We start from the raw sequence: 20,380 nt of genomic DNA, 5'->3' as shown, positions 1-20,380 counted from the left end.
CGTGTTTTTAACTTTAAACCCCCATAAACACCTCAAAATCCCCAAATATTCTCCCATTTCAAAGCCTAACTCCCTCTAAACACCTCCCTTTCACCTTTTTCTGTAACACCCCTAACCCTTATTTGTCGTCGGAACAGGGTTACGAAGCATTACTGGACTTTACAGACTGATTTACAAATATTTCATTACCTTTATTATACAAATCAAGAATCATTCATATAATATTCATATTTTTCCTTAGATGGGCCTTCGAGGCCCAAAATATACTTTAGAAGTGAATCGAGACTATACTGGACACTCAAGGAATTTTTCCCAAAATCTTAAAATTTTTCTTAGGAACAGGGGACACACGCTCGTATGGATCACACAACCAGGTGACACGCCCGTATCTTAGGCTGTGTGAGCATTCGATGTGTGACACACGGCCGTGTCCCAGCCTGTTTTCAAATTAGGGTAGCTACTAACTTGGGTCACACGATTAACCACAAGCTCATGTGCTAGGCCATGTGCGAAGTGCAGGGGTCACACGGCCAAGTCACACACCCGTGTGATAAGTCGTGTGTAAAAACCTGGGCATTCTATTTTGAAATTTTAAGGTGCAGAGGATACACGGCTAGACTACACGCCCATGCATTAGGCCGTGTGTTACATACGGTTGAGACACACGCCCGCGTATCTGCCTGTGTGGACAAAAATTGGCCATTTTAATGCCACTTTTCTCACCTTTTATTATCCACCTGCACACAACATTGAAATACACTAATATATCTCAACCAAGCAATCAATTCAAGCCAAAACATGAATTTAAGATAATCTGTTAACACAAAAATCATTTGTCTAAATTTGTCAAACTAACTTCATTCATTGATTTACCAAAACCTATTCCTAATTATATACATACATACATACATACAAACACACACACACAAACATGCACACACATACATACATATATATATATATATATATATTTGTCATTCATAATTATACTTCAAGTTTAGCCCTTTTCAATGCATCCTTATATATGCCATATAAACCATAAAATGTACAACAAAATCTACCGGAGTAATCTGGATAGTGTGACCCGATGTGTTGATCCGATCCTCCGAACTTCTTGAAAATTTACAAAGAACATTGAACAACACAAGTAAGCTTAATGAAGCTTAGTAAGTTTGTTGGCTTTAAACATGAATCTTACCGAACAAACTAAAACAATTCATTTAAGTAAATCATTCATTTCACATTTCCTGCCAACCACAATTTTAGTTGATGAATTCACTTATTTCATCTCAGAATCAACAATATCATTGAGTCTTCAACCATTAATATCAAATATCACTTACTGAATTATCAACCTTTATCAGAATAATGAATGTCTTACGGACTTGAGTACATCGTAGACGGAAGCCCGAGGGCTAAACAGAAGCACATAAGTGCTAACAGAAACCCATAAGGGTTGAACATAAGCTCATAAGAGCTGAGCGAAAACCCAGTAGGGTTAAACTGAAACTCATAAGAGTTGAAATGAAACCCATTAGGGTTAACTGAAACTCATATGAGTTAACTGAAGCTCACGAGAGCTAAATGGAAAGCAAACAATAGTGTTCGCAATAAATGTTGAACCTCAGTTTACTTGGGTAATTTTGCCATCAATTCCCCTTTTGTACTAACTGATTGTACTCAATCCTATGTTCCGTTCACCTCGAACACTTGATTCAATTTCGTAAATTTAATAATAATTTTATTTTCAACAAATGTTACAAATAAATACAAAATACCATTTATCAATTAACATATAACATTAAAATTTAACCATACGAACTTACCTGGGCTAAATTGTAGAATTCGTAGTAATTCGAGAACTGTTCTTCTAATTTCTCTTTTTCTCGTTGATCTACAGGCTCTTGATATGGTGCAAATATCTGAAAAATTAGCTTAGAGGGCCTCTTCAATTTCGTTTTTGGCTGAGGAATTGTGAAGAAATGTCTAGATTATTTTACTTTGTTGTTTTATTTACTTAATTTTGTAAAACTTCCAATTTTATCCCTGTTTCTCCTAATTTCAGATTTTTTTTTCTTGTTAATGCCACCCCAGCCATACCATTTGGGCTAATTTACTCTTTTAATCCTCCCTCATTTAACACTTGAGCTATTTAATCACTTTAGCAAGTTTTGGACCTTTTTTAGTTTAGTCCTTTTTAATTAATTAACTATCAAAACGTTAAAATTTTCTAATGAAACTTTAATACTAACTTATTAAAACTCCGTAAATATTTATAAAAATATTTACAGCTCTATTTATGAAATTGAGGTCTCGATACCTCGTTTTCGAGACTAATTAACCTAATAATTCTTTTAAATCACAAAATTCACGAATTCAAGAATAATTCTAAAATCACACTTGACTAATAATTATTAAATAATAATAAAATTTTCAAACTCATTTGTTGGATTTAGTGATCTCGAATCACTATTTCTGACACCACTAAAAATTGGGCTGTTACATTTTCTCTCAAATTCTCTCTTTAATCTTTTCGTTTTTTGCTTTTATGTTTTTGGTTCTTGCTTGTTTTTCCTTTCATTTTTTAGGTTTGATCAATTGGCCTGGGAACAGAGCACACCAAGTAGTTTTATCAATTGGCTTGGGAACAGAGCACGCCAAGTAGTTTTCAACAACGACAATCACTCACGGTTTAAAATTTCTGCTCTCTTGTTATTTTGATTTGTTTCTATTTTTGCAAAAACCATTTGTTGCATGTAAGAGCAGTTTGATAATTTGTTAGTTTGCCTATAGGATTGTTGACTGATTGAGGCTAGTTGGTTAGCATCTTTATTGAATTTTTGATTAAAAATTAAGGAAAATCTTGTTATAATGCCACTGAGAAAACAAAAATGAACCAAATTCCAACTAGAATCTCCTCCTCCCCCGCAGTACGTTTCGAGTAAATTTACATCGAAAGAGGTGAAACAATTTTTCTTAACACTTCAAGGACGAACGTTCATCCTTGAACGTAGTTTTGCCCTTATTTCTCATTGTGTGATGAAACCTGGGATCTAGTTCGGTATCATGTAATAAATAGGGTAAACTACCAAGGTGGTCACCCAACTTTTAGGCAGGTTCTATTTGGTTACCCAACTTTAAGAACTTTCAATTTCATCACCCACATTTTCAAATTTTCAAAATTTTAAATTTTAGCCACTCATAGTTAAATACTTTACAGAAATATTGTTTTGCCACGGACATAATTGTTATGTAACTTTTGAAAGTTGGGTGACCGAAACGTAATCTTAATAAAAGTTTAGGGATAATTGGTGTAGTTTACCTAATTAAAAAAGCCAGAATAATATTTTTGGTAAGTATTTAAGGGTGGGTGACTAAAATTTTAAAATTTGAAAATATTGATGATGAAATTGAAAGTTTTTAAAGTTAAATGACCAAAATAGAACCTACCCAAACATTGGGTGACCACCCAGGTAGTTTAATAAGTATCATTTTATTGGATGTAGTGTTTTTAACTTCAGAGGTGTTTTTTTTTTTCCTTTTATGATTAGATACCAAATGGTGTACTAAATAAAAAAGGGTAAACTACACAAAGAGTCACCTGATTATTAGTTTCTTTTTTCGTCATTAAACTATGAAAAGTTACAAAATGATCATCCAACTACTCGATTTCTTTTTTTTTTTGGGTCAACAATCATTAAATGGGTAATGAAAATATGATGTGTTAGCTTTTAAAATTGGCATAACAACAACTTTAACCCTTATCATTTACATATTATATCAATTTAATCTTAATTTTAAAAAAATGGTAGGTTAATTGAATGAGTGGTTTTAACCCTTATCATTTACATATTATGTCAATTTAATATTAATTTTAAAAAAATGGTAGGTTAATTGAATGAGTGGTGAGGCTCTCTGTACTCAGTAGAGATGGTAATAATGACAATAACAATAACAAAAACATCTTAGCTGAACTGAGGCCGAATTATTCAAGCACAAATCTTATGAAATCAGTGAAGAGTGAATTGGCAGAGATTGAGTCATCTCAACCTTTAGTGTTCAATCGAATGATGAAGAATCAATGTATCAAGAGAAAAGAATGAGAAAAAGTGAAAATCATTATTTTGGGTTTTTGGATGATTCCATTTTCGGTATTTTTAAAAATTCAAATTTAGCAAATAAATTTGTTTTTTAGTTTTTTAGGTGAAAGAGTCACGAAGTAAACCAAAACTGTAAAAAAAGATAAATATACACACTGGGTAGATATTGAGGGTTAACTTTTTCAGAATCAAAACTAAATTGACACAATGTATAAATATTTGAGGATTGATGTTATTATTATGTTAATTTTAAAAGTTAATACATCTTTTTTAATTAGCAATCTCACTTCTTGTTGACTAAAAAAGAAAAATAAAATAATTAAATGATTATTTTGTAAATTTTTATAATTAAGTGACAAAATTATTTACTAATAATTGAAAGAATATAAGTATAATTTATCCATAAAAAGTTAAAATTAAACTAAACCTCAGCACCTCCGAAGTTAAAAAACTGCAAAAGAAGAGAGGGATAGGGAATGTTTATAAAGGCACCGCTGCCAATAAGGGTAACTAAAAAGTGACTTGTAACCTAACTAGCTAATTTGAAGCTATTGTTTTTGTTTTGTTATTGCGTCACATGCGTTGCATGAAATAAACTTTTATCCCTTTGTAGAAGAGTAGTGCACTCACTCAACCGACCTCACCAAATATCTAAATAATTTAAGGGTAAATTACACCAACAGTCACCCAACTTTGGGGTAGCTGACAAAACATTCACCTAGGTTTCATTTCAGTCACTCAACTTTCAAAAAGTTACAAAACAGTCACTAACGTTATAAAAAAGTGACAAAATAGTCACTGATTAACAGTTTCCATCAGGGTGTTAACATGATGCTGACGTGGCAAGTTAACTAGCTGATATGGAAAGTTAACTTGCCACGTTAGTGAAGAGGCTGATGGGTCTTGGTTTGGGGTGGGTTAGGGAAAAAAATTTAAGGGTTATGGGTTTAGAGGTAAAAAATTAGAACCAGATTAGGATTAAGGGGATTTGGGGAAAAAAATTGATTTGGGGAAATTTCGATTGTGATTTGGGTTGGTTTAGTGTTGAAACTGATTCGAAATAGATTAAGAAGGGTTTAAGGTTAGAAATCGATTCAACAATCAATTAACAGGGTATAAGATTGGTCTTTTTTGTTTGCGGATAATTTATTATAGGGTAAATTACCCAAAAAATTGAAGAATTGTGTCATTGGCTTTTTGTTGCTATAATCTAAATTTCCAACGAGCATATATGGCAAAAAATGTTATAATCTTTGTTTGAACTGCTTTGGAGAAAATTTTTTATTAGATTCTGTTTTTTTTAATGTCTTTGTCTCTTTGTTATCAGTGAAAATGCTGAGGAAGAAATGGAGGAAGAGGAGGAATTTGTTTTGAAGAGTCTTGGATGGAAGGGAAAAGGACTAATAGCAGTGCATATGATGTTGAAAGTACTGCAAACCTTCATATGGAAAATTCAAACGGTAATATCCTATTTTGTCTGTTTGTTAATAGTTGGACCCTTTTAAGCTTTTTTTTCTTATCCTGTGAGGTTTATATTCTTTTTGTATGTGCAATTTCTGTAGTGATTTTGAAGCTAAACAATAAATTATAGTAATATATTGTTTCCAGTGAGATAATCTTACAGGTAGTTTGTTAAAAGATAAGAAGAAAGAAGGTAGTCTTCGATTCTACAAACCAAAGTTCAAATACATCTTTTATGATATGGATGGTGAGATTATTCCCACTGTAATTCTATTTCTTATTAATTCCAGTACCATATCTAATGCTTTTGTAACTTTAACGCTAGGCACACTGCTGAACAGCAAAAATCAAGTTTCTTTGACCAATGCAAGAGCTTTGAAAGAGGCATCATCGAGAGGCTTAAAAATTGTGATAGCTACTGGAAAAGTAAGAACAACAAGCATTTTACAATAATTTTACCACTGTATTTCTTCATCTAGTAAACTGGAACATATGTATACTTGTCTTTTATTTATAACCTTAATTTTACTGTTAGCATTCTATTGATTATGAGTTGCTGGATAACTTTTTATTTTTTTTTCTCATCCATCTAGCATTTTGCTTGCTAACAAAGATATTGGTTACCAATACCTGACTTGTTGCTTGTCAGGTGCATCCTGCTGCAATAAGTGTTTTGCAGATGGTTGATTTAGCTGGAAAAGATGGCATCATTTCTAAGCATTCTCCTGGGGTTTTCTTGCAGGTACTTTTCCTTTTTCCTTGCTGATGGCTTCTGTTGGTCTACGTACAGGGCATCGCCATTTTTCCTCCTCTTCCTCCTCATTCTTCTCCTCCTCCTCTTCTTCTTTTTCTTCTTTTTTTTTTCTCTGACCCTAAAATGGTGCTGGTAGGGCTGTTAAAGTGAGAGTAACCGGCTAGCTGGATGGTTTTTTGACACCAATTACGCCGTCACTTGCCATGTCACTTTGTTGTGATGTCTGTGACAGAAAACGGCAAAAAGAACTATTCTGTAACTTTTCAAAAGTTGAGTAACTGAAATGAAACCTAGGTGACTGTTTTGTCAGTTACCCTAAAGTTGGGTGACTGTTGGTGTAATTTACCCATAATTTAACTACACCCCGTAAAAAGCTTTTTTGTTAATGAAATATATATTTCTGTGCGAAGTTAATGGGAATATTAAAATATTATTAAATTGCATTAGAAAAAGGGTAAATTATGTATTTAGTCACCTGATTTTACCTATGTTCCAATTTTAATTATTCAATTATGTATTTAGTCACCTGATTTTACCTATGTTCCTATTTTAATTATTCAAATTTGTTATTTTAGTCATTCCTGTTAGACAATTTATCAATTTTAGTCATTCTCTTGTTAAATCTTGGACATCATATAAAATCTTGACTTGACAGTTTTTTATTGTTAAAATTACACATTTTGCTCTTAACACTTTTCATACTAAGTCAAATTAGCCATAATTCTAAAAATTTTAACAAAATTAACTCTCAATATTTGTACATTTTTTTAATTTAGTTCAAATTCATTTTAAAACTTAAAATTTATATTATTTATTATGAAAAGACATAAAAATAAAAATATTAAAAAATAAAATTACATTATAACTTTTAAATCATCTTTCCCCATTAAAATTTTAGGCTTGACACGTGTTAAATTACGTAAATATATTTTAATATTAAAATATTTTAAAATTAAAATAACAGAAAAATGGTTTTGAAACCCTTCTCCTCTCTTGATTAGTTGAATAGATGTAAGTTGTTTTTTGTTATTTTACTCAAAGTGTATGGATATTTTTTTTTCAACCTCTCCTCTCTTTGAAGTCAAAATTTCTAAACTCATAGATTTCTCGATATTTTTATCTTAAAATTTAACCTATATATTAAAACCCATAGTTTTTTTTGAAGGTTTTAAAACCCATAGTTGAACAAAGTAGAAAACCCAAGAACTATTTTGTTTGAAACTCATGTCTTCAAAAATATTTTGAAGCTATGAAACATGTTAAACGAAAAGGGTTTTTTTTTTTTAGAAGAAATTGAAAGTTTCAGACTATAAAAAGGGTTAAAATAATATTTAATTTACCCATTATTTGCCAATCGAAGAAATTGAAAAGTTCTACAACTTAAGAAATAAGTTCAGGGCAATTGAAGGTTTTGGGTTTAAAACAGAGAAGAGAATGAAAAGGGATTTTTGTTCCTCATCTGAAAATATAAGAATTTTTTTTTTTTTGCTTTTTCTAAAAATAGTTCTTATTCAATTAAACATACATTTCAAGTTAAGAATTATTTTTATATATTTTATATATTTATGTATTTTTATAATAAATAATATATATTTTCAAGTTTTTAATTTTTTTTGAATTTTAGAATTTGGACTAAATTGACAAAATGTGCAAACATTAATGGTTAAATTGTTGAATTTTTTAAAATTAGGACTAAATTGATAAAATGTGTAAAGTGTTACTAAATTTATTACTATACCAACTAAAAGACTGTCGCGTCAGCATTTCATTTGGTAACCTAAGGTATTTAATGATAGAGTGAATAAAATTGACAATTTATTTAACGGGAGTGACTAAGTTAACAATTTGTCTAATGTAGTGACTAAAATAACTGATTTGAGTAACAAAAATAAAAATGTGAGTAATCTCAAGTAATTAAATAAGTAGTTTACCCTTTAAAAAAAAGTTAATATTTCATTTGAATTAAAAAGTTTATCTTTCTTAACCCTAATATTGTTACAGGTAAATTGTATATAAGGTGACCAAAATATAAAAAGTAAATTCATTTTAATTACTAATGTTATATATTTTGATAATTTATGTATTAAATCAGTAACAAAATATTCATGTCACTTTTTTTATTAGTATAATAATAAATTTAATCCTTCAATATTTATAGATTCAATTAATTTAGTCTTAATTTTAAAATTCAATAAATTTAACTTTTAACTTTACACATTTTATCAATTTAATTCTTATTCTAAAAATTACCAAAATCCTAAATGAAAAGAACCAGTAGTGGCACAAAAAGCGCAATTTTATAGCATTCATATGGCGGATAAACATAGCCAAACTCCATGCTGCCAAAGATTAATTTCAAGAAAAAAGTAAAATGAGAGGTAAAACATACACGAGTCCTCTGGTAAGAAAGGGAAAATAGTCCTACTCCAAGGGGTAACAAAATCAAATAAACAGTAAATGTAAATGCTAATTAAAGCAAAATATATTTATACTTGGCCATGTCTTTTGGACTCTTATGTGTATTCATATTCTTGGAAAGATTAACAATCCATTTCCTCACTGTAACTTTTTAGTTCGAAACTAGTCTCCAAATCCCTTCAAAAGAAAACCAGAGTGAGATTGTTATATAAGTTTTTTAAAATTTGTTAGAGTAATGATTAAATTAATAAAAATATTTAAAGTTGAGAGTTAAATTTGTTAATTTTTTAGAATTAGACTAATTTGATAGAATTTATAAATATTAGAGAGATAAAATTGTTATTATGCTAATAAAAAAAATACCATGTTAGAAACCCGTTAATGATGTAAGGAGGAGTGACCAAAGTTTTAAATGTAGATAACATTAGTAATTAAAATAAATTTTTTAAACTTAAGTGACCAAAATAGGAGCATGCTAATAGTTGAAACATGCTTTATAAGTCTTTGTACTCTTTATCAATTGAAAATTTAGTACTTGGATTCAAAAATTTAGTCTATCTACTTTTTATATTTTAAAATTAAATTCAATTATTAACACTTTGGTGTAATATTTTGAAATAACAAATAAAAAAAACTCATTTGGTACTAATATAATTAAAAATGATATTATAAAAAAGTTAAATTTAATAAAAATAATTTAACGGTATTAATAATTATCCCAAAAGTAAAATACCCAAAAATAAAAATATAAAATAAATTTTAAATAAAAAAGATTACAGTATAATTTATATATTTTTTAACAAGAGAGAAATAAAAGATAAGAATTGTAAAATGAATTCAAAGGGACAGCAGTGAGTTTTTTCCGTCCTTTATTTAAATAATTAAAATAAAATTTTTATTTTAAAAAATAAAATTTAATTTAAAATATCAAATTCTGGTTTCATTTTATCGAATTCGAGTATAATATTTAATGGAAAACTTAAACACAGATCTTTCGTTATTTGATTGATAGAACTAGATTTTATGATAATCATATATATTTCATTGAAGCACTTGGTAGGAAAAATTAAAAGAATTCTATTTATTATTTGGTGATGTTGAAAATGAAAAATAAAATAAAAAATTAAATTATGTGATAGTGTTGAAAAATAAAAAATCTGATGAAAAATAAACTTTCATTCTTACAAAACACATTAAAAATTACTTAATTTTTTACTTTTTCATATTTTTATTTGTCCACTCACTGTTAATTCATGAATTTATGAAGGGAATAATCCAGGTTAGGTTTTCAGAGAAAATAAGACGAAATGGTAAAGGCAGCAGACGATGAAGAATCATGTTCTTTAATCTTAAGTATTTGTGAAAGCAATGTTAAGTAGAGTAATAAATTATTGCCAGAATTTGAGGCGTTGATGGGGGCAACTTTGTCGTCGTTTCATCCCAACTACGACTCCATGGAGCTTCCCTTTCCACCGCAAGCACAAGGAAAACACGAATACCTGAAATATAAGATACCCCTTTTCACATTTCTTTAACCCATCAACAGGCTTTGACAAGAAAACAAAACATGAACAACAATAAATCAACACATTAATCAATCCCATAAGCAAACCCCATTATTGTTATTTACACCCCCAACTTTTCTCTTCTCATTAAATTCAATAAACAAGTCATGCTCTCACATTCACATGTACATGGACATGAAAGCTTTTCCTAGTCAAATTTAAGTAATACCCTTTTGATTAAATTATACAACTTGACTATGATAGAATCAAAGACAGAGCAGCAGCCTCAGTCCTGATAGATCAATTTTCCATTAATTCCCACTTAAACAAGAAAAAGAAATTAAGTTTTGTATGTTTAAAAAAAAATTACTTTTCCTCTCTGGAACTCGGGAGCTCTCATTCTGTTCCTTACATCAGCAGTCACATAGTTTGGACAATTTGGTTGCTTCTTTGCATATCCTCCTTTGTGTCTATCTCTCTATCTCTCTTTTTTTTTTAAAAAAAAAAAAAAAAAAACACTCACTCACATATTTGGTTTGGGCATTTTGTTTTTCCCTATAGCCTAGCCTAGCCTTTCTCTTTCCTTTCATTTGCTCCAATGGCTACTCTTAGTGATATTGGGGTGTCTGCCTTAATCAATATTCTCACTGCATTTGCCTTCTTGTTGGCTTTTGCTGTGCTGAGAATTCAACCGGTCAATGATAGAGTTTACCTCCCAAAATGGTATATCAATGGAGGAAGGTCAAGCCCAAGAAGTGGTGGGAACTTTGTGGCCAAGTTTGTCAACCTCGATTTCAAGACTTATCTTACTTTCTTGAATTGGATGCCTCAAGCTTTGAAGATGAGTGAGAGCGAGCTCATCAACCATGCTGGCCTTGACTCTGCTATTTTCCTCAGAATTTACTCTCTCGGGTACTCTTTTCTTTTCTTTTCTTGCGTTTATCTGCTCGTTGCTTCTGGTTAATATGTTGTTTCTTTTGACACAAAGCTTGAATTTTGTACTATAATTTGCATTAAACTTATGCACATTGTGGTAAAAAGCTTGACCTTTTTCTTTTCTGTTGAGAATTCCTACTCTGCGGTTTGTCAATTTTCTTGGCTTATTCTTCCATGTTCTTTCTCCTTGTTTTAGCGTAAGAGAAAGAAGCTTTAATATATTTGACCATTTTTTGACAGAGTTGTTTCCTCTCTTACGGCTTTAAGATTTTTGTACCCATAACTGTCGTGGCACTTCTTATCCTTATTCCAGTGAATGTGTCAAGTGGAACATTATTTTTCTTGAGGAAAGAATTGGTTGTGAGTGACATTGATAAGCTCTCAAAATCAAATGTCCCCCCTGTTCAGTATAAAATCTTTAATGAATATCTCCTTGCAAAATTTTCTAGCTTTTCTAATGAGTTATGGTGGGACTATTTCAGGTTTTTTGTTCATATAGGATTGGAATACTTGTTCACAATTTGGATTTGTTACATGCTCTACAAGGAATATGATAATGTGGCAACAATGAGGCCGCGTTTCTTGGCTTCACAACGTAGGCGTGCAGAACAGTTCACTGTTAGTCAAAACATCCTATTTTACTTTCTTGAATGACCCTAGAACGCATATCACTCCCACTTATATATAATTCACTATTCAGTGGTTTATTCAACCTTTCATCTGGTAGAAATTGGTGAACTTTGCAGGTTGTTGTGAGGAATGTGCCACAGATTTCGGGTCACTCCGTATCAGATTCCCTGGACCAATTCTTTAAAACAAATCACCCTGATACTTATCTTTGTCACCAGGTAGTACACTTATTTTGCTTAAGGATTTTATATGTTTTCAATTATAATGAGAGCAGTAGATGCATAATAAACATCTAGCATATCCTCGGTGGCTCTTTAGGCGGCTTTATAATTCCTGCCATTATTTTTGTACTCAGGCTGTTTATAATGCAAACAAATTCGCTAAATTGGTGAGGAAAAGAGATAGGCTTCAAAATTGGCTAGACTATAACCAACTGAAGTTCGAAAGACATTCTGAGAAGAGACCAACTAAAAAGGTAGTTTGTGCTTATAAGCTTTCATGATAGTAGCATAAGCTGTGTTAGCTTTATAGTTATCCTTCGAGCTTTATATCAATTTAGCAGTTCATCAAATAGTTTACGGACCTGGTGAATGCTTTCAACTTTCAGACTGGATTTCTCGGGCTATGGGGTAAAAGAGTTGATTCCATTGATTTCTACAAACAACAAATAAAAGAATTCGATAAAAATGTAAGCTGCTGCTGATGTTTCATTCCAAGGCGTTCAATATATGGTTGAACCTGTTTTCCTTCTGCATTATTCTGGACCATTGGATGGCTCTTATATTCTATTTATTTCATTGTCTTTAATCGTCTCAGATGGCACTAGAGCGCCAGAAAGTTCTCAAAGACACAAAATCTATCCTGCCAGTTGCTTTTGTATCATTTAAATCGCGTTGGGGGGCTGCTGTTTGTGCACAGACACAACAAAGCAAAAATCCCACACTGTGGTTAACAAATTGGGCTCCAGAACCCCGTGATATTTATTGGCAAAATCTGCCTATACCATTCCTCTCGTTGACCATTCGGAAACTAATAATATCATTATCAGTATTTGCATTGGTATTTTTCTACATGATACCTATTACTTTTGTGCAATCTCTTGCAAATTTAGAGGGTCTTGAAAGAGTTGCTCCTTTCCTTAGGCCGGTTATAGAACTGTAAGTTAGCTTAAATTTCTTAGCTTATAGATACTAGGATTGTGATTTACTTGTATTAATTTTTTTGTGCTAAAATTCATCCTTAGAATCTATTGCTTACATTTTAGACTTGTCTCTTTAGATAACTTATAAAATGAAAGTGGGAAGCCATTAAACTATATACGACTAATTTTTTGATTATTAGCTAAGAATTGTAGGACGTCTTCTGTAATATGTCTTGTCTGCAACTTAGGACACTTTACTATGAGAACATAATCACCATTATAGCAGGTCTCGAACTATTAATATTATTTGATCAAAGAATATATACAAGTATTTTGAAACTTTTTGAATTGTTTTAGCACCCTCACAAAGTGTTACTTGAAAATAATGTGCAGGAAGTTCATCAAATCTTTCTTGCAAGGTTTCCTTCCTGGTCTCGCTCTTAAAATCCTTTTGTATATACTGCCTACAATTTTGATGATCATGTCAAAGATTGAGGGACATATAGCTTTATCAACTCTTGAACGACGAGCATCAGCAAAGTACTATTATTTTATGTTGGTGAATGTGTTCTTGGGGAGTATAGTGACTGGAACAGCTTTCGAGCAATTGCACTCTTTCCTTCACCAATCACGAACTCAGTAATCCTCGATCCACTCGTACTATTATTTTAAAGATGTTATAGAATTGTCTTAAAATTCTAGTTTCTTTTACTTGATCTGAATTAATCTGACATTGAAATTTTTTTAGATTTTCCTTTCTTTTAAATGGCTTAGTGATGTCTAGGTGGAATGCCTATGTTTAATCTGCAGCTGTGAATATATCTTATTATCATATGTTCTGAATATTCCATTCTAATGCAGGATTCCTAGAACCATAGGAGTGTCAATACCGATGAAGGCCACTCTCTTTATTACATATATAATGGTTGACGGATGGGCTCGTATAGCTGGTGAGATTCTCCGACTGAAACCGTTGGTTATTTTTCATCTTAAGAACATGTTTATGGTTAAGTCCGAAAGGGACAGAGAACAAGCCATGGACCCTGGCAGTGTGGACTATCCAGAAACTCTCCCAAGTCTCCAACTGTACTTCCTTCTGGGAATTGTGTATGCAGTGGTTACTCCCATCCTTCTTCCTTTTATATTGAACTTCTTTGCCTTTGCGTACCTGGTTTACCGTCATCAGGTTAGTTCTTTGCAATGCTGCTGAATTTGTATGCTTTCTCTACAACTCTCACTAGGAAGCTCATCGGTCATAGAGATGGAAAGTCTACTAATATTTGAAAGATGCTTTTGCAGATCATGTCATTCTGCTTGTGATCTCATTTTCCATTTAATCATGCAGATAATTAACGTCTACAATCAACAGTATGAGAGTGGTGCCGCATTCTGGCCGCATGTTCACAGCCGCATAATAGCAAGCTTAGTGATCTCTCAACTTCAATTATTGGGTCTTCTCAATACAAAAGAAGCTGCTAATTCAACTCCTCTGCTTGCTATCTTACCCATATTGACATTATCCTTCAAACAGTACTGCAAGCACCGTTTTGAGCCTGCATTCCGAAGATATCCACTCGAGGTAAGTTCCATACTTTGCAAATAGGTAACAAGGGCCAAAAGGTTCTTTTTATTTCATATGTGAAAATTTGTCCAAGCTATAGCTAAGGTTCCTTTTTCATTGTTATCATGCAGGAAGCAATGAAAAAGGACATAATGGATCAAACCACAGAACCTGATGTTAACAACCTTCTTAGCTGATGCGTACTTGCACCCGATTTTCCGTTCCTTTGAAGAAGAGGAATTGGAAGAAGTGAGAGTCGATAAAGTTCGAGTTGGTAAGAACCAAAGTTATGGCGACAATGCTCAAAGTCAAACTAGTGATGATCACAGTTCCCCTTCCCCACCTCATCATCCCACCACCTCTGCGCCCCAAGATGTTTATCACCATGGTTCCCACCCCAATATGCCTATAACTTTTCCTCCCCTACCCATTATGGCTATCATTATGAAGCAGAGCCGGGCAATTCAAGGGACTAATATATGTATGCTTAGAACTAAGAAGTCTTAACCAATTTGTCACTAACCAGGCATTGATGTTGAAGTCCTTTTCCATTTCTGTAAATTATTTTTAGCTACTATTCATATCACCTTGTCAATCAAGGCATTTTTCAGTAAATTATGGTTTGATGTTCCACCATGCTAAGTAATTGTTGGGGGGATCTTGGGTTAATATTCTATTTAGTATTTGAGTTTGGCTTCAATGTTCATTTAGGTACTTGAATTTAGTTTCAATGTTCATTTAGGTATTTGAATTTTTTAATTTGATATTTTATGGTTTTTTGTCTAAATTTGGTACTTAAGTTTGGCTTTAATATTTAATTTGGTATTTAAATTTTTTTTCTTTTTTTTCAATTAAGGGCTTATATTTTTTTTACTAAAATACTTGTGTGAAACATTGATCGATAATATTTTATTTGATTTGTATATCAAATTAAACTTTAAAGTTAAATTAAAGTATCAAATAGCACATTAATCTAAAAATCTTGAAAGGCTTGAATTTTAGAACTTAGACTGAAATTTTCCACACGTCGTAATGTTGAATACTAGAATTTTCCTCTTTTAGAACATTGCACTCGAGAAGACATGATTGATGTGTTCTGAATTATGATCAACGTAACTTGCTGGTAAAATGATGATGAATTTTTAATTTCAATAACAAAAATTCAATCTTTTAGTACATATGGAAAAATAAAATGTCTGTCATCGATTAGGGTGGCCGAGAAATCTGCTATTCAATCTTGGCTACTATAAAGAAACAATTTACAAGGTCAACCTAATTACTTCTTTGATTAATGAAATCTTGAAATAAATTTTAAAAGAAAAGGTATGCGTGAAAGTTTCAAAATCATAGGTCGGCGCAAGCATTTCTGAAATAACAAGCATGTTTACGCAGATGGAAAAAGGGGCTGAATTCAGCCATAACCAAAAATAAAGTTAAGTTTATAAGCAAGTTTAACGTATATAGTGGGTTTTTCTTTTAATGAAAATAATATAAAAATAAATTAAGTAGTATGAGTGGAAGGATATTTACAAAAATAGTATATTTGTTATATAACTCACGGTGTTATGTTACTATGCCATGGCATCACCTACAACATTAAAATTATACTATATTTTTTGGTAATTTTTAAAATTATATATAGTTAATACGATAAAGTGGTGTTGCTACACCATTTTCTACAGCATGTCAGGAATTGGAGGAGAAAATATAAAAAAATGGTGAGAATTAGGGGAAAAAAATAAATAAAATAGGGAATTAACTTTTGTCATTACTTCTTGATTTTCCTTAATTCTCTATATTTTCTCTTCAAATCTTGATATAATATAAAAGTGGTGTCGTGTTACAATGCAACGATATCACTTTACCGTTTTGGTCATATACGATTTGAAAAATTATGAGAAAATATGATATAATTTTGGTGTAGATTTAATTTAGTGGGACACTATAACATTTATTTATAATGTCAAATTTTTTTAAGATAGTGTGACAACAGAGTAACGATACATCATGACTTACTATAACAATTGTACTATTTTCATAAATAATTTTCAACCCACCGTCTACTAATTAATTTATTTTTATATTATTTTCATAAAAAGAAACCGTATATAATCGTATCATTTTTTTATGGGTTTAGGGGTTTTGTCCTTTTTTTCAATTTCTTGCCAAACTATAATACGGTGCTTTCGCTGCACCGGACCTAAAAGTGCAAACTAAGCTGCAATACCATTTTTCTTCTCTCCTCTGTTCTGCCTCTATTCTTTCTTTCTTTTTTTTTTTTTTTTCTGTTACACCCTGCATCAATGGCAACAAGCTTGAACTTCTTCCCCGAGACCTCAGAACCCAAAACTACTCATCTTCCTGACTGGTATTCACCAGAAACAAGAATCTATTCCAGCACGTATTCCTCTATATCTCTCCCAACTGATCCATTTCTTGACGTTGTTTCCTTCATTTTCTCTCACCAACATGATGGGGTTACTGCTTTGATTGATTCCTCATCTGGGTATTCAATATCTTACTCAAAGCTATTACCTTTGGTCCAATCAATGGCCTCAGGTCTCCACCACCTCGGTGTTTCCCAAGGGGATGTGGTCTTGCTTTTGTTGCCAAATTCTGTTCATTTCCCCATTATTTTCTTCAGCGTTTTATATTTGGGTGCAATTGTTACCACCATGAATCCACTAAGTAATATGATGGAGGTCAAGAAACAAATTGTTGATTGTGGTGTGCGTTTTGCATTTACTCTACTTGAAAATGTTGACAAACTTCAGAAATTGGGTGTTCATGCAATTGGGGTACCAGAAAACATGGACCTGGATTCAGAAAAGACTGGTTTTTTATCTTTTCGTAAGCTTATTGGGGGCCAATTTGGTAAGGCGCCAAGGCCTGTGATTAGGCAGCAGGACACGGCGGCAATAATGTATTCATCAGGTACTACAGGCGTTAGCAAGGGAGTTGTATTAACACATGGGAATTTTATAGCAATGACTGAGCTTTTTGTAAGATTTGAAGCTTCACAGTACGAATATTCAAGTTCAAAGAATGTGTATTTAGCTGTTCTTCCAATGTTCCATATATATGGATTATCACTTTTCGTGGTTGGATTATTGTCATTGGGTTCTAGCATTGTTATCATGAGGAGATTTGATGCCAGTGAACTGGTGAAAGTAATTGATGACTATGGAGTTACTCACTTTCCAGTTGTTCCACCTATACTGACAACATTGACAATGAGAGCCAAGCATGTTTGTGAAAATAGCTTGCAGAGTTTAAAACAGGTTTCCTGTGGTGCTGCTCCTTTGAGCAGGAAAACCATATTGGACTTTGTTCAGGCTCTTCCTCATGTTGATTTCGTTCAGGTACTAAGGCTTAAGTTTAATACATCCCTCTTAAGTTGTCATGCTCTTACAATTTGTAACTAATATTTGGGAGGTTAAATTACTTAGCTTGCTTCAATTTTGTCTCTTTATAGGGCTATGGCATGACTGAATCAACTGCAGTAGGAACTCGTGGCTTCAACAATGAAAAACATCACAATTATTCTTCAATAGGACTTCTAGCACCAAACATGCAAGCTAAAGTGGTAGATTGGAATTCTGATTCTTCTTTGCCTCCTGGCTTTCATGGCGAGCTTTGGCTAAGAGGACCTGCAATTATGCAACGTAATTAATTAGCCCATCTTTGAATATGGTTTGTCCTATTTGTTTTAATATGAGAATGACATAAAACCGGTTCTTTCTATTCTTGTATTCTTATTCTCACCTTTATGTTTTCTACATGATCAGTGGTCCAGTCAGTCATAAAACGATGCAAATATGCCTGCATTTTGTTTAAAGCAGTCCATGTTGCAGGAAAAGGCAATTTGTTCACTTAATGATATAAAAGCTAGAAACTTCCAAACAAATTCTTGGGTAGCTTATTTATTAGGCTTCTCTTGATTTTCCAGGATACATAAATAATGTTGAGGCCACCAATATGACAATTGACAAAGATGGTTGGCTGCGTACTGGTGACATTGTTTGTTTTGATGAAGACGGGTATTTGTATTTATCTGACCGCTTGAAAGAGATTATAAAATACAAGGGCTATCAGGCATAACTTCTTTTCCCTTTCAATTTAATATACTTGATGAACAAATATAAGCTAGTGCTCTGAAATCAATTTAACATGATATTTATAATGTTATTGTTGTACCAGATCGCCCCTGCTGATTTAGAGGCTGTATTGATTTCCCATCCCGAGATACTAGATGCTGCTGTAACTTCGTAAGTATTAACTTTCACATTTTTATCCGACATTGACATGTTCTGGAGAGAATTGTTTGTTGTCCTCCTTCCTAAAATGAATCTCAAATTGCAAGCATATGCATCTGATTTCTCAAAAGACAATGAAGCCATTAGACCACTATGTGTACGAGGAACAATAAACTATGAAGTCCAAAGTTCAAGACTAAAACCTAGGTGAATGTTATATTATAGATCAAGGTCAATTAAATTGTCTATGGAATGAGTAATTGCAATTTGCAGCCATCACAACATCACAAAACCTCTGAGCTTGGTAATGCTTCTTTTTAGCCTTTATTCACTTTTAGCGATGAAAAATAGAATTAAACAGCATCCATTTTTTTTGGGTGCTTTAGAGCCGCTGATGAAGTATGCGGTGAGATTCCTGTGGCATTTGTGGTGAGGAGGCACGGTTGTACACTGACCAAAGGAGCTGTCATAGACTTCGTGGCTAATCAGGTGCATAAGTTCTTGCCGTTTTTGGATGTCATATAATATCCCTTCCTTTCAAGTATTTACATTTACAAATCATACCCAACATAATACAAGCCTAATACTCTTCGAAGCTCTTTTACTGTCCTGTTTATCAAGCACTTATCTTATACTTTCATCTTTATTTATATTAGGTTGCACCTTATAAGAAAGTAAGAAGGGTGGTGTTTACAGAATCAATTCCAAAGTCTGCTGCAGGAAAAATTCTTCGAAAAGAACTTAAGAGTTTCATAAGTTCTAGACTTTAAGATTTTTGTTCTGGTAGAGCTGATTTTTTCGCAGATTTAATTCTGACAAGGTAGGACATTCAGCTACAAAGACAATTATAATTCTGTTTGTCTAGGTAAACAGCAGCAATCTGCAGCTACTTGTATTAGTCTTGAAGGGATAGTACAGTTTAATGGTTCATAGGGTCCAAAAGACCTATGTGGGATTTCAGCATCATGTATAAGATACTTTTTGCTACCTTGTCTTTGTCATTATTTTTAAGTTCAAGTTAGTTAAAATTGTCTTAATTCAGCTCTTCAAATCATGCAGTCCCTCTCTATATAAAGAAATTATTATGTAAAATTGCCGTATATTTCCATATCAGTAGCTAAGGAAACCTTGAATGGACTTCTGAAGTTTGAGAACTTCGTGCAACACATACATCTGCAGAAACCAATCAAATCTTTGAGCTTAAAAGTCTGATAGCTATTATTGATGGGTCAAGTCTCATGGCTGTTATTGATGGGTCACACTTTTCAATGAATTTTGATCGTTCACCATTTTTAATGTGGTTTAGCAATGTCCTCAATCTGTTCATAGGACAAAAATGGTGATGATGTTTCGTTTGATACCTGAATATATCATTTCGACTAATTTCAGTTTCATGCTGTGTATGAGAGCTTGTCTATATTGCTTGTATGTGCCTATTCATCCCTCACAGCTGCTGCAGTTGTAGTGACTGGTTCTGAGTAGTGCAAATTTTGTGCGGGACATTGAAAAAATTACTTTTTTGTGATCCTATTAGCCTGAGGAATAGCTACTGCATCAAGGTATGTACGTCTTCAACAGGATTTATGAATTCCGTAAAAGCTGACCAGTATTACTATGC

The 20,380-nt window shown here is 32.4% G+C and overlaps 2 protein-coding genes across 2 annotated transcripts; both read left to right on the top strand.

The window, feature by feature from the left end:
- The first annotated feature begins 9,994 nt into the window (after positions 1–9,994).
- Positions 9,995–15,206, top strand: LOC108468979 (CSC1-like protein At1g32090). Its single transcript, XM_053018196.1, is given in 12 exon segments — positions 9,995–11,150; positions 11,417–11,567; positions 11,637–11,792; positions 11,921–12,022; positions 12,160–12,279; positions 12,412–12,492; positions 12,621–12,961; positions 13,339–13,584; positions 13,807–14,131; positions 14,291–14,524; positions 14,638–14,687; positions 14,689–15,206. Coding segments are annotated over 12 exon segments (2,445 nt in total). The 5' UTR covers positions 9,995–10,836; the 3' UTR covers positions 15,014–15,206.
- Positions 15,207–16,639: 1,433 nt separating this feature from the next.
- On the top strand, positions 16,640–19,813 carry LOC108467887 (4-coumarate--CoA ligase-like 6). Its single transcript, XM_017768700.2, has 6 exons — positions 16,640–17,868; positions 17,982–18,171; positions 18,456–18,601; positions 18,707–18,774; positions 19,149–19,251; positions 19,419–19,813. Exons 1-6 carry the CDS (start codon positions 16,810–16,812, stop codon positions 19,530–19,532), a joined length of 1,680 nt encoding a protein of 559 aa, XP_017624189.1. The 5' UTR covers positions 16,640–16,809; the 3' UTR covers positions 19,533–19,813.
- The last annotated feature ends 567 nt before the right edge of the window (positions 19,814–20,380 follow it).

This window comes from Gossypium arboreum, chromosome 8 (assembly GCF_025698485.1).
Source record: "Gossypium arboreum isolate Shixiya-1 chromosome 8, ASM2569848v2, whole genome shotgun sequence".
Lineage (NCBI taxonomy): Eukaryota > Viridiplantae > Streptophyta > Magnoliopsida > Malvales > Malvaceae > Gossypium > Gossypium arboreum.
This window is presented reverse-complemented; position numbering and strand designations above follow the sequence as displayed.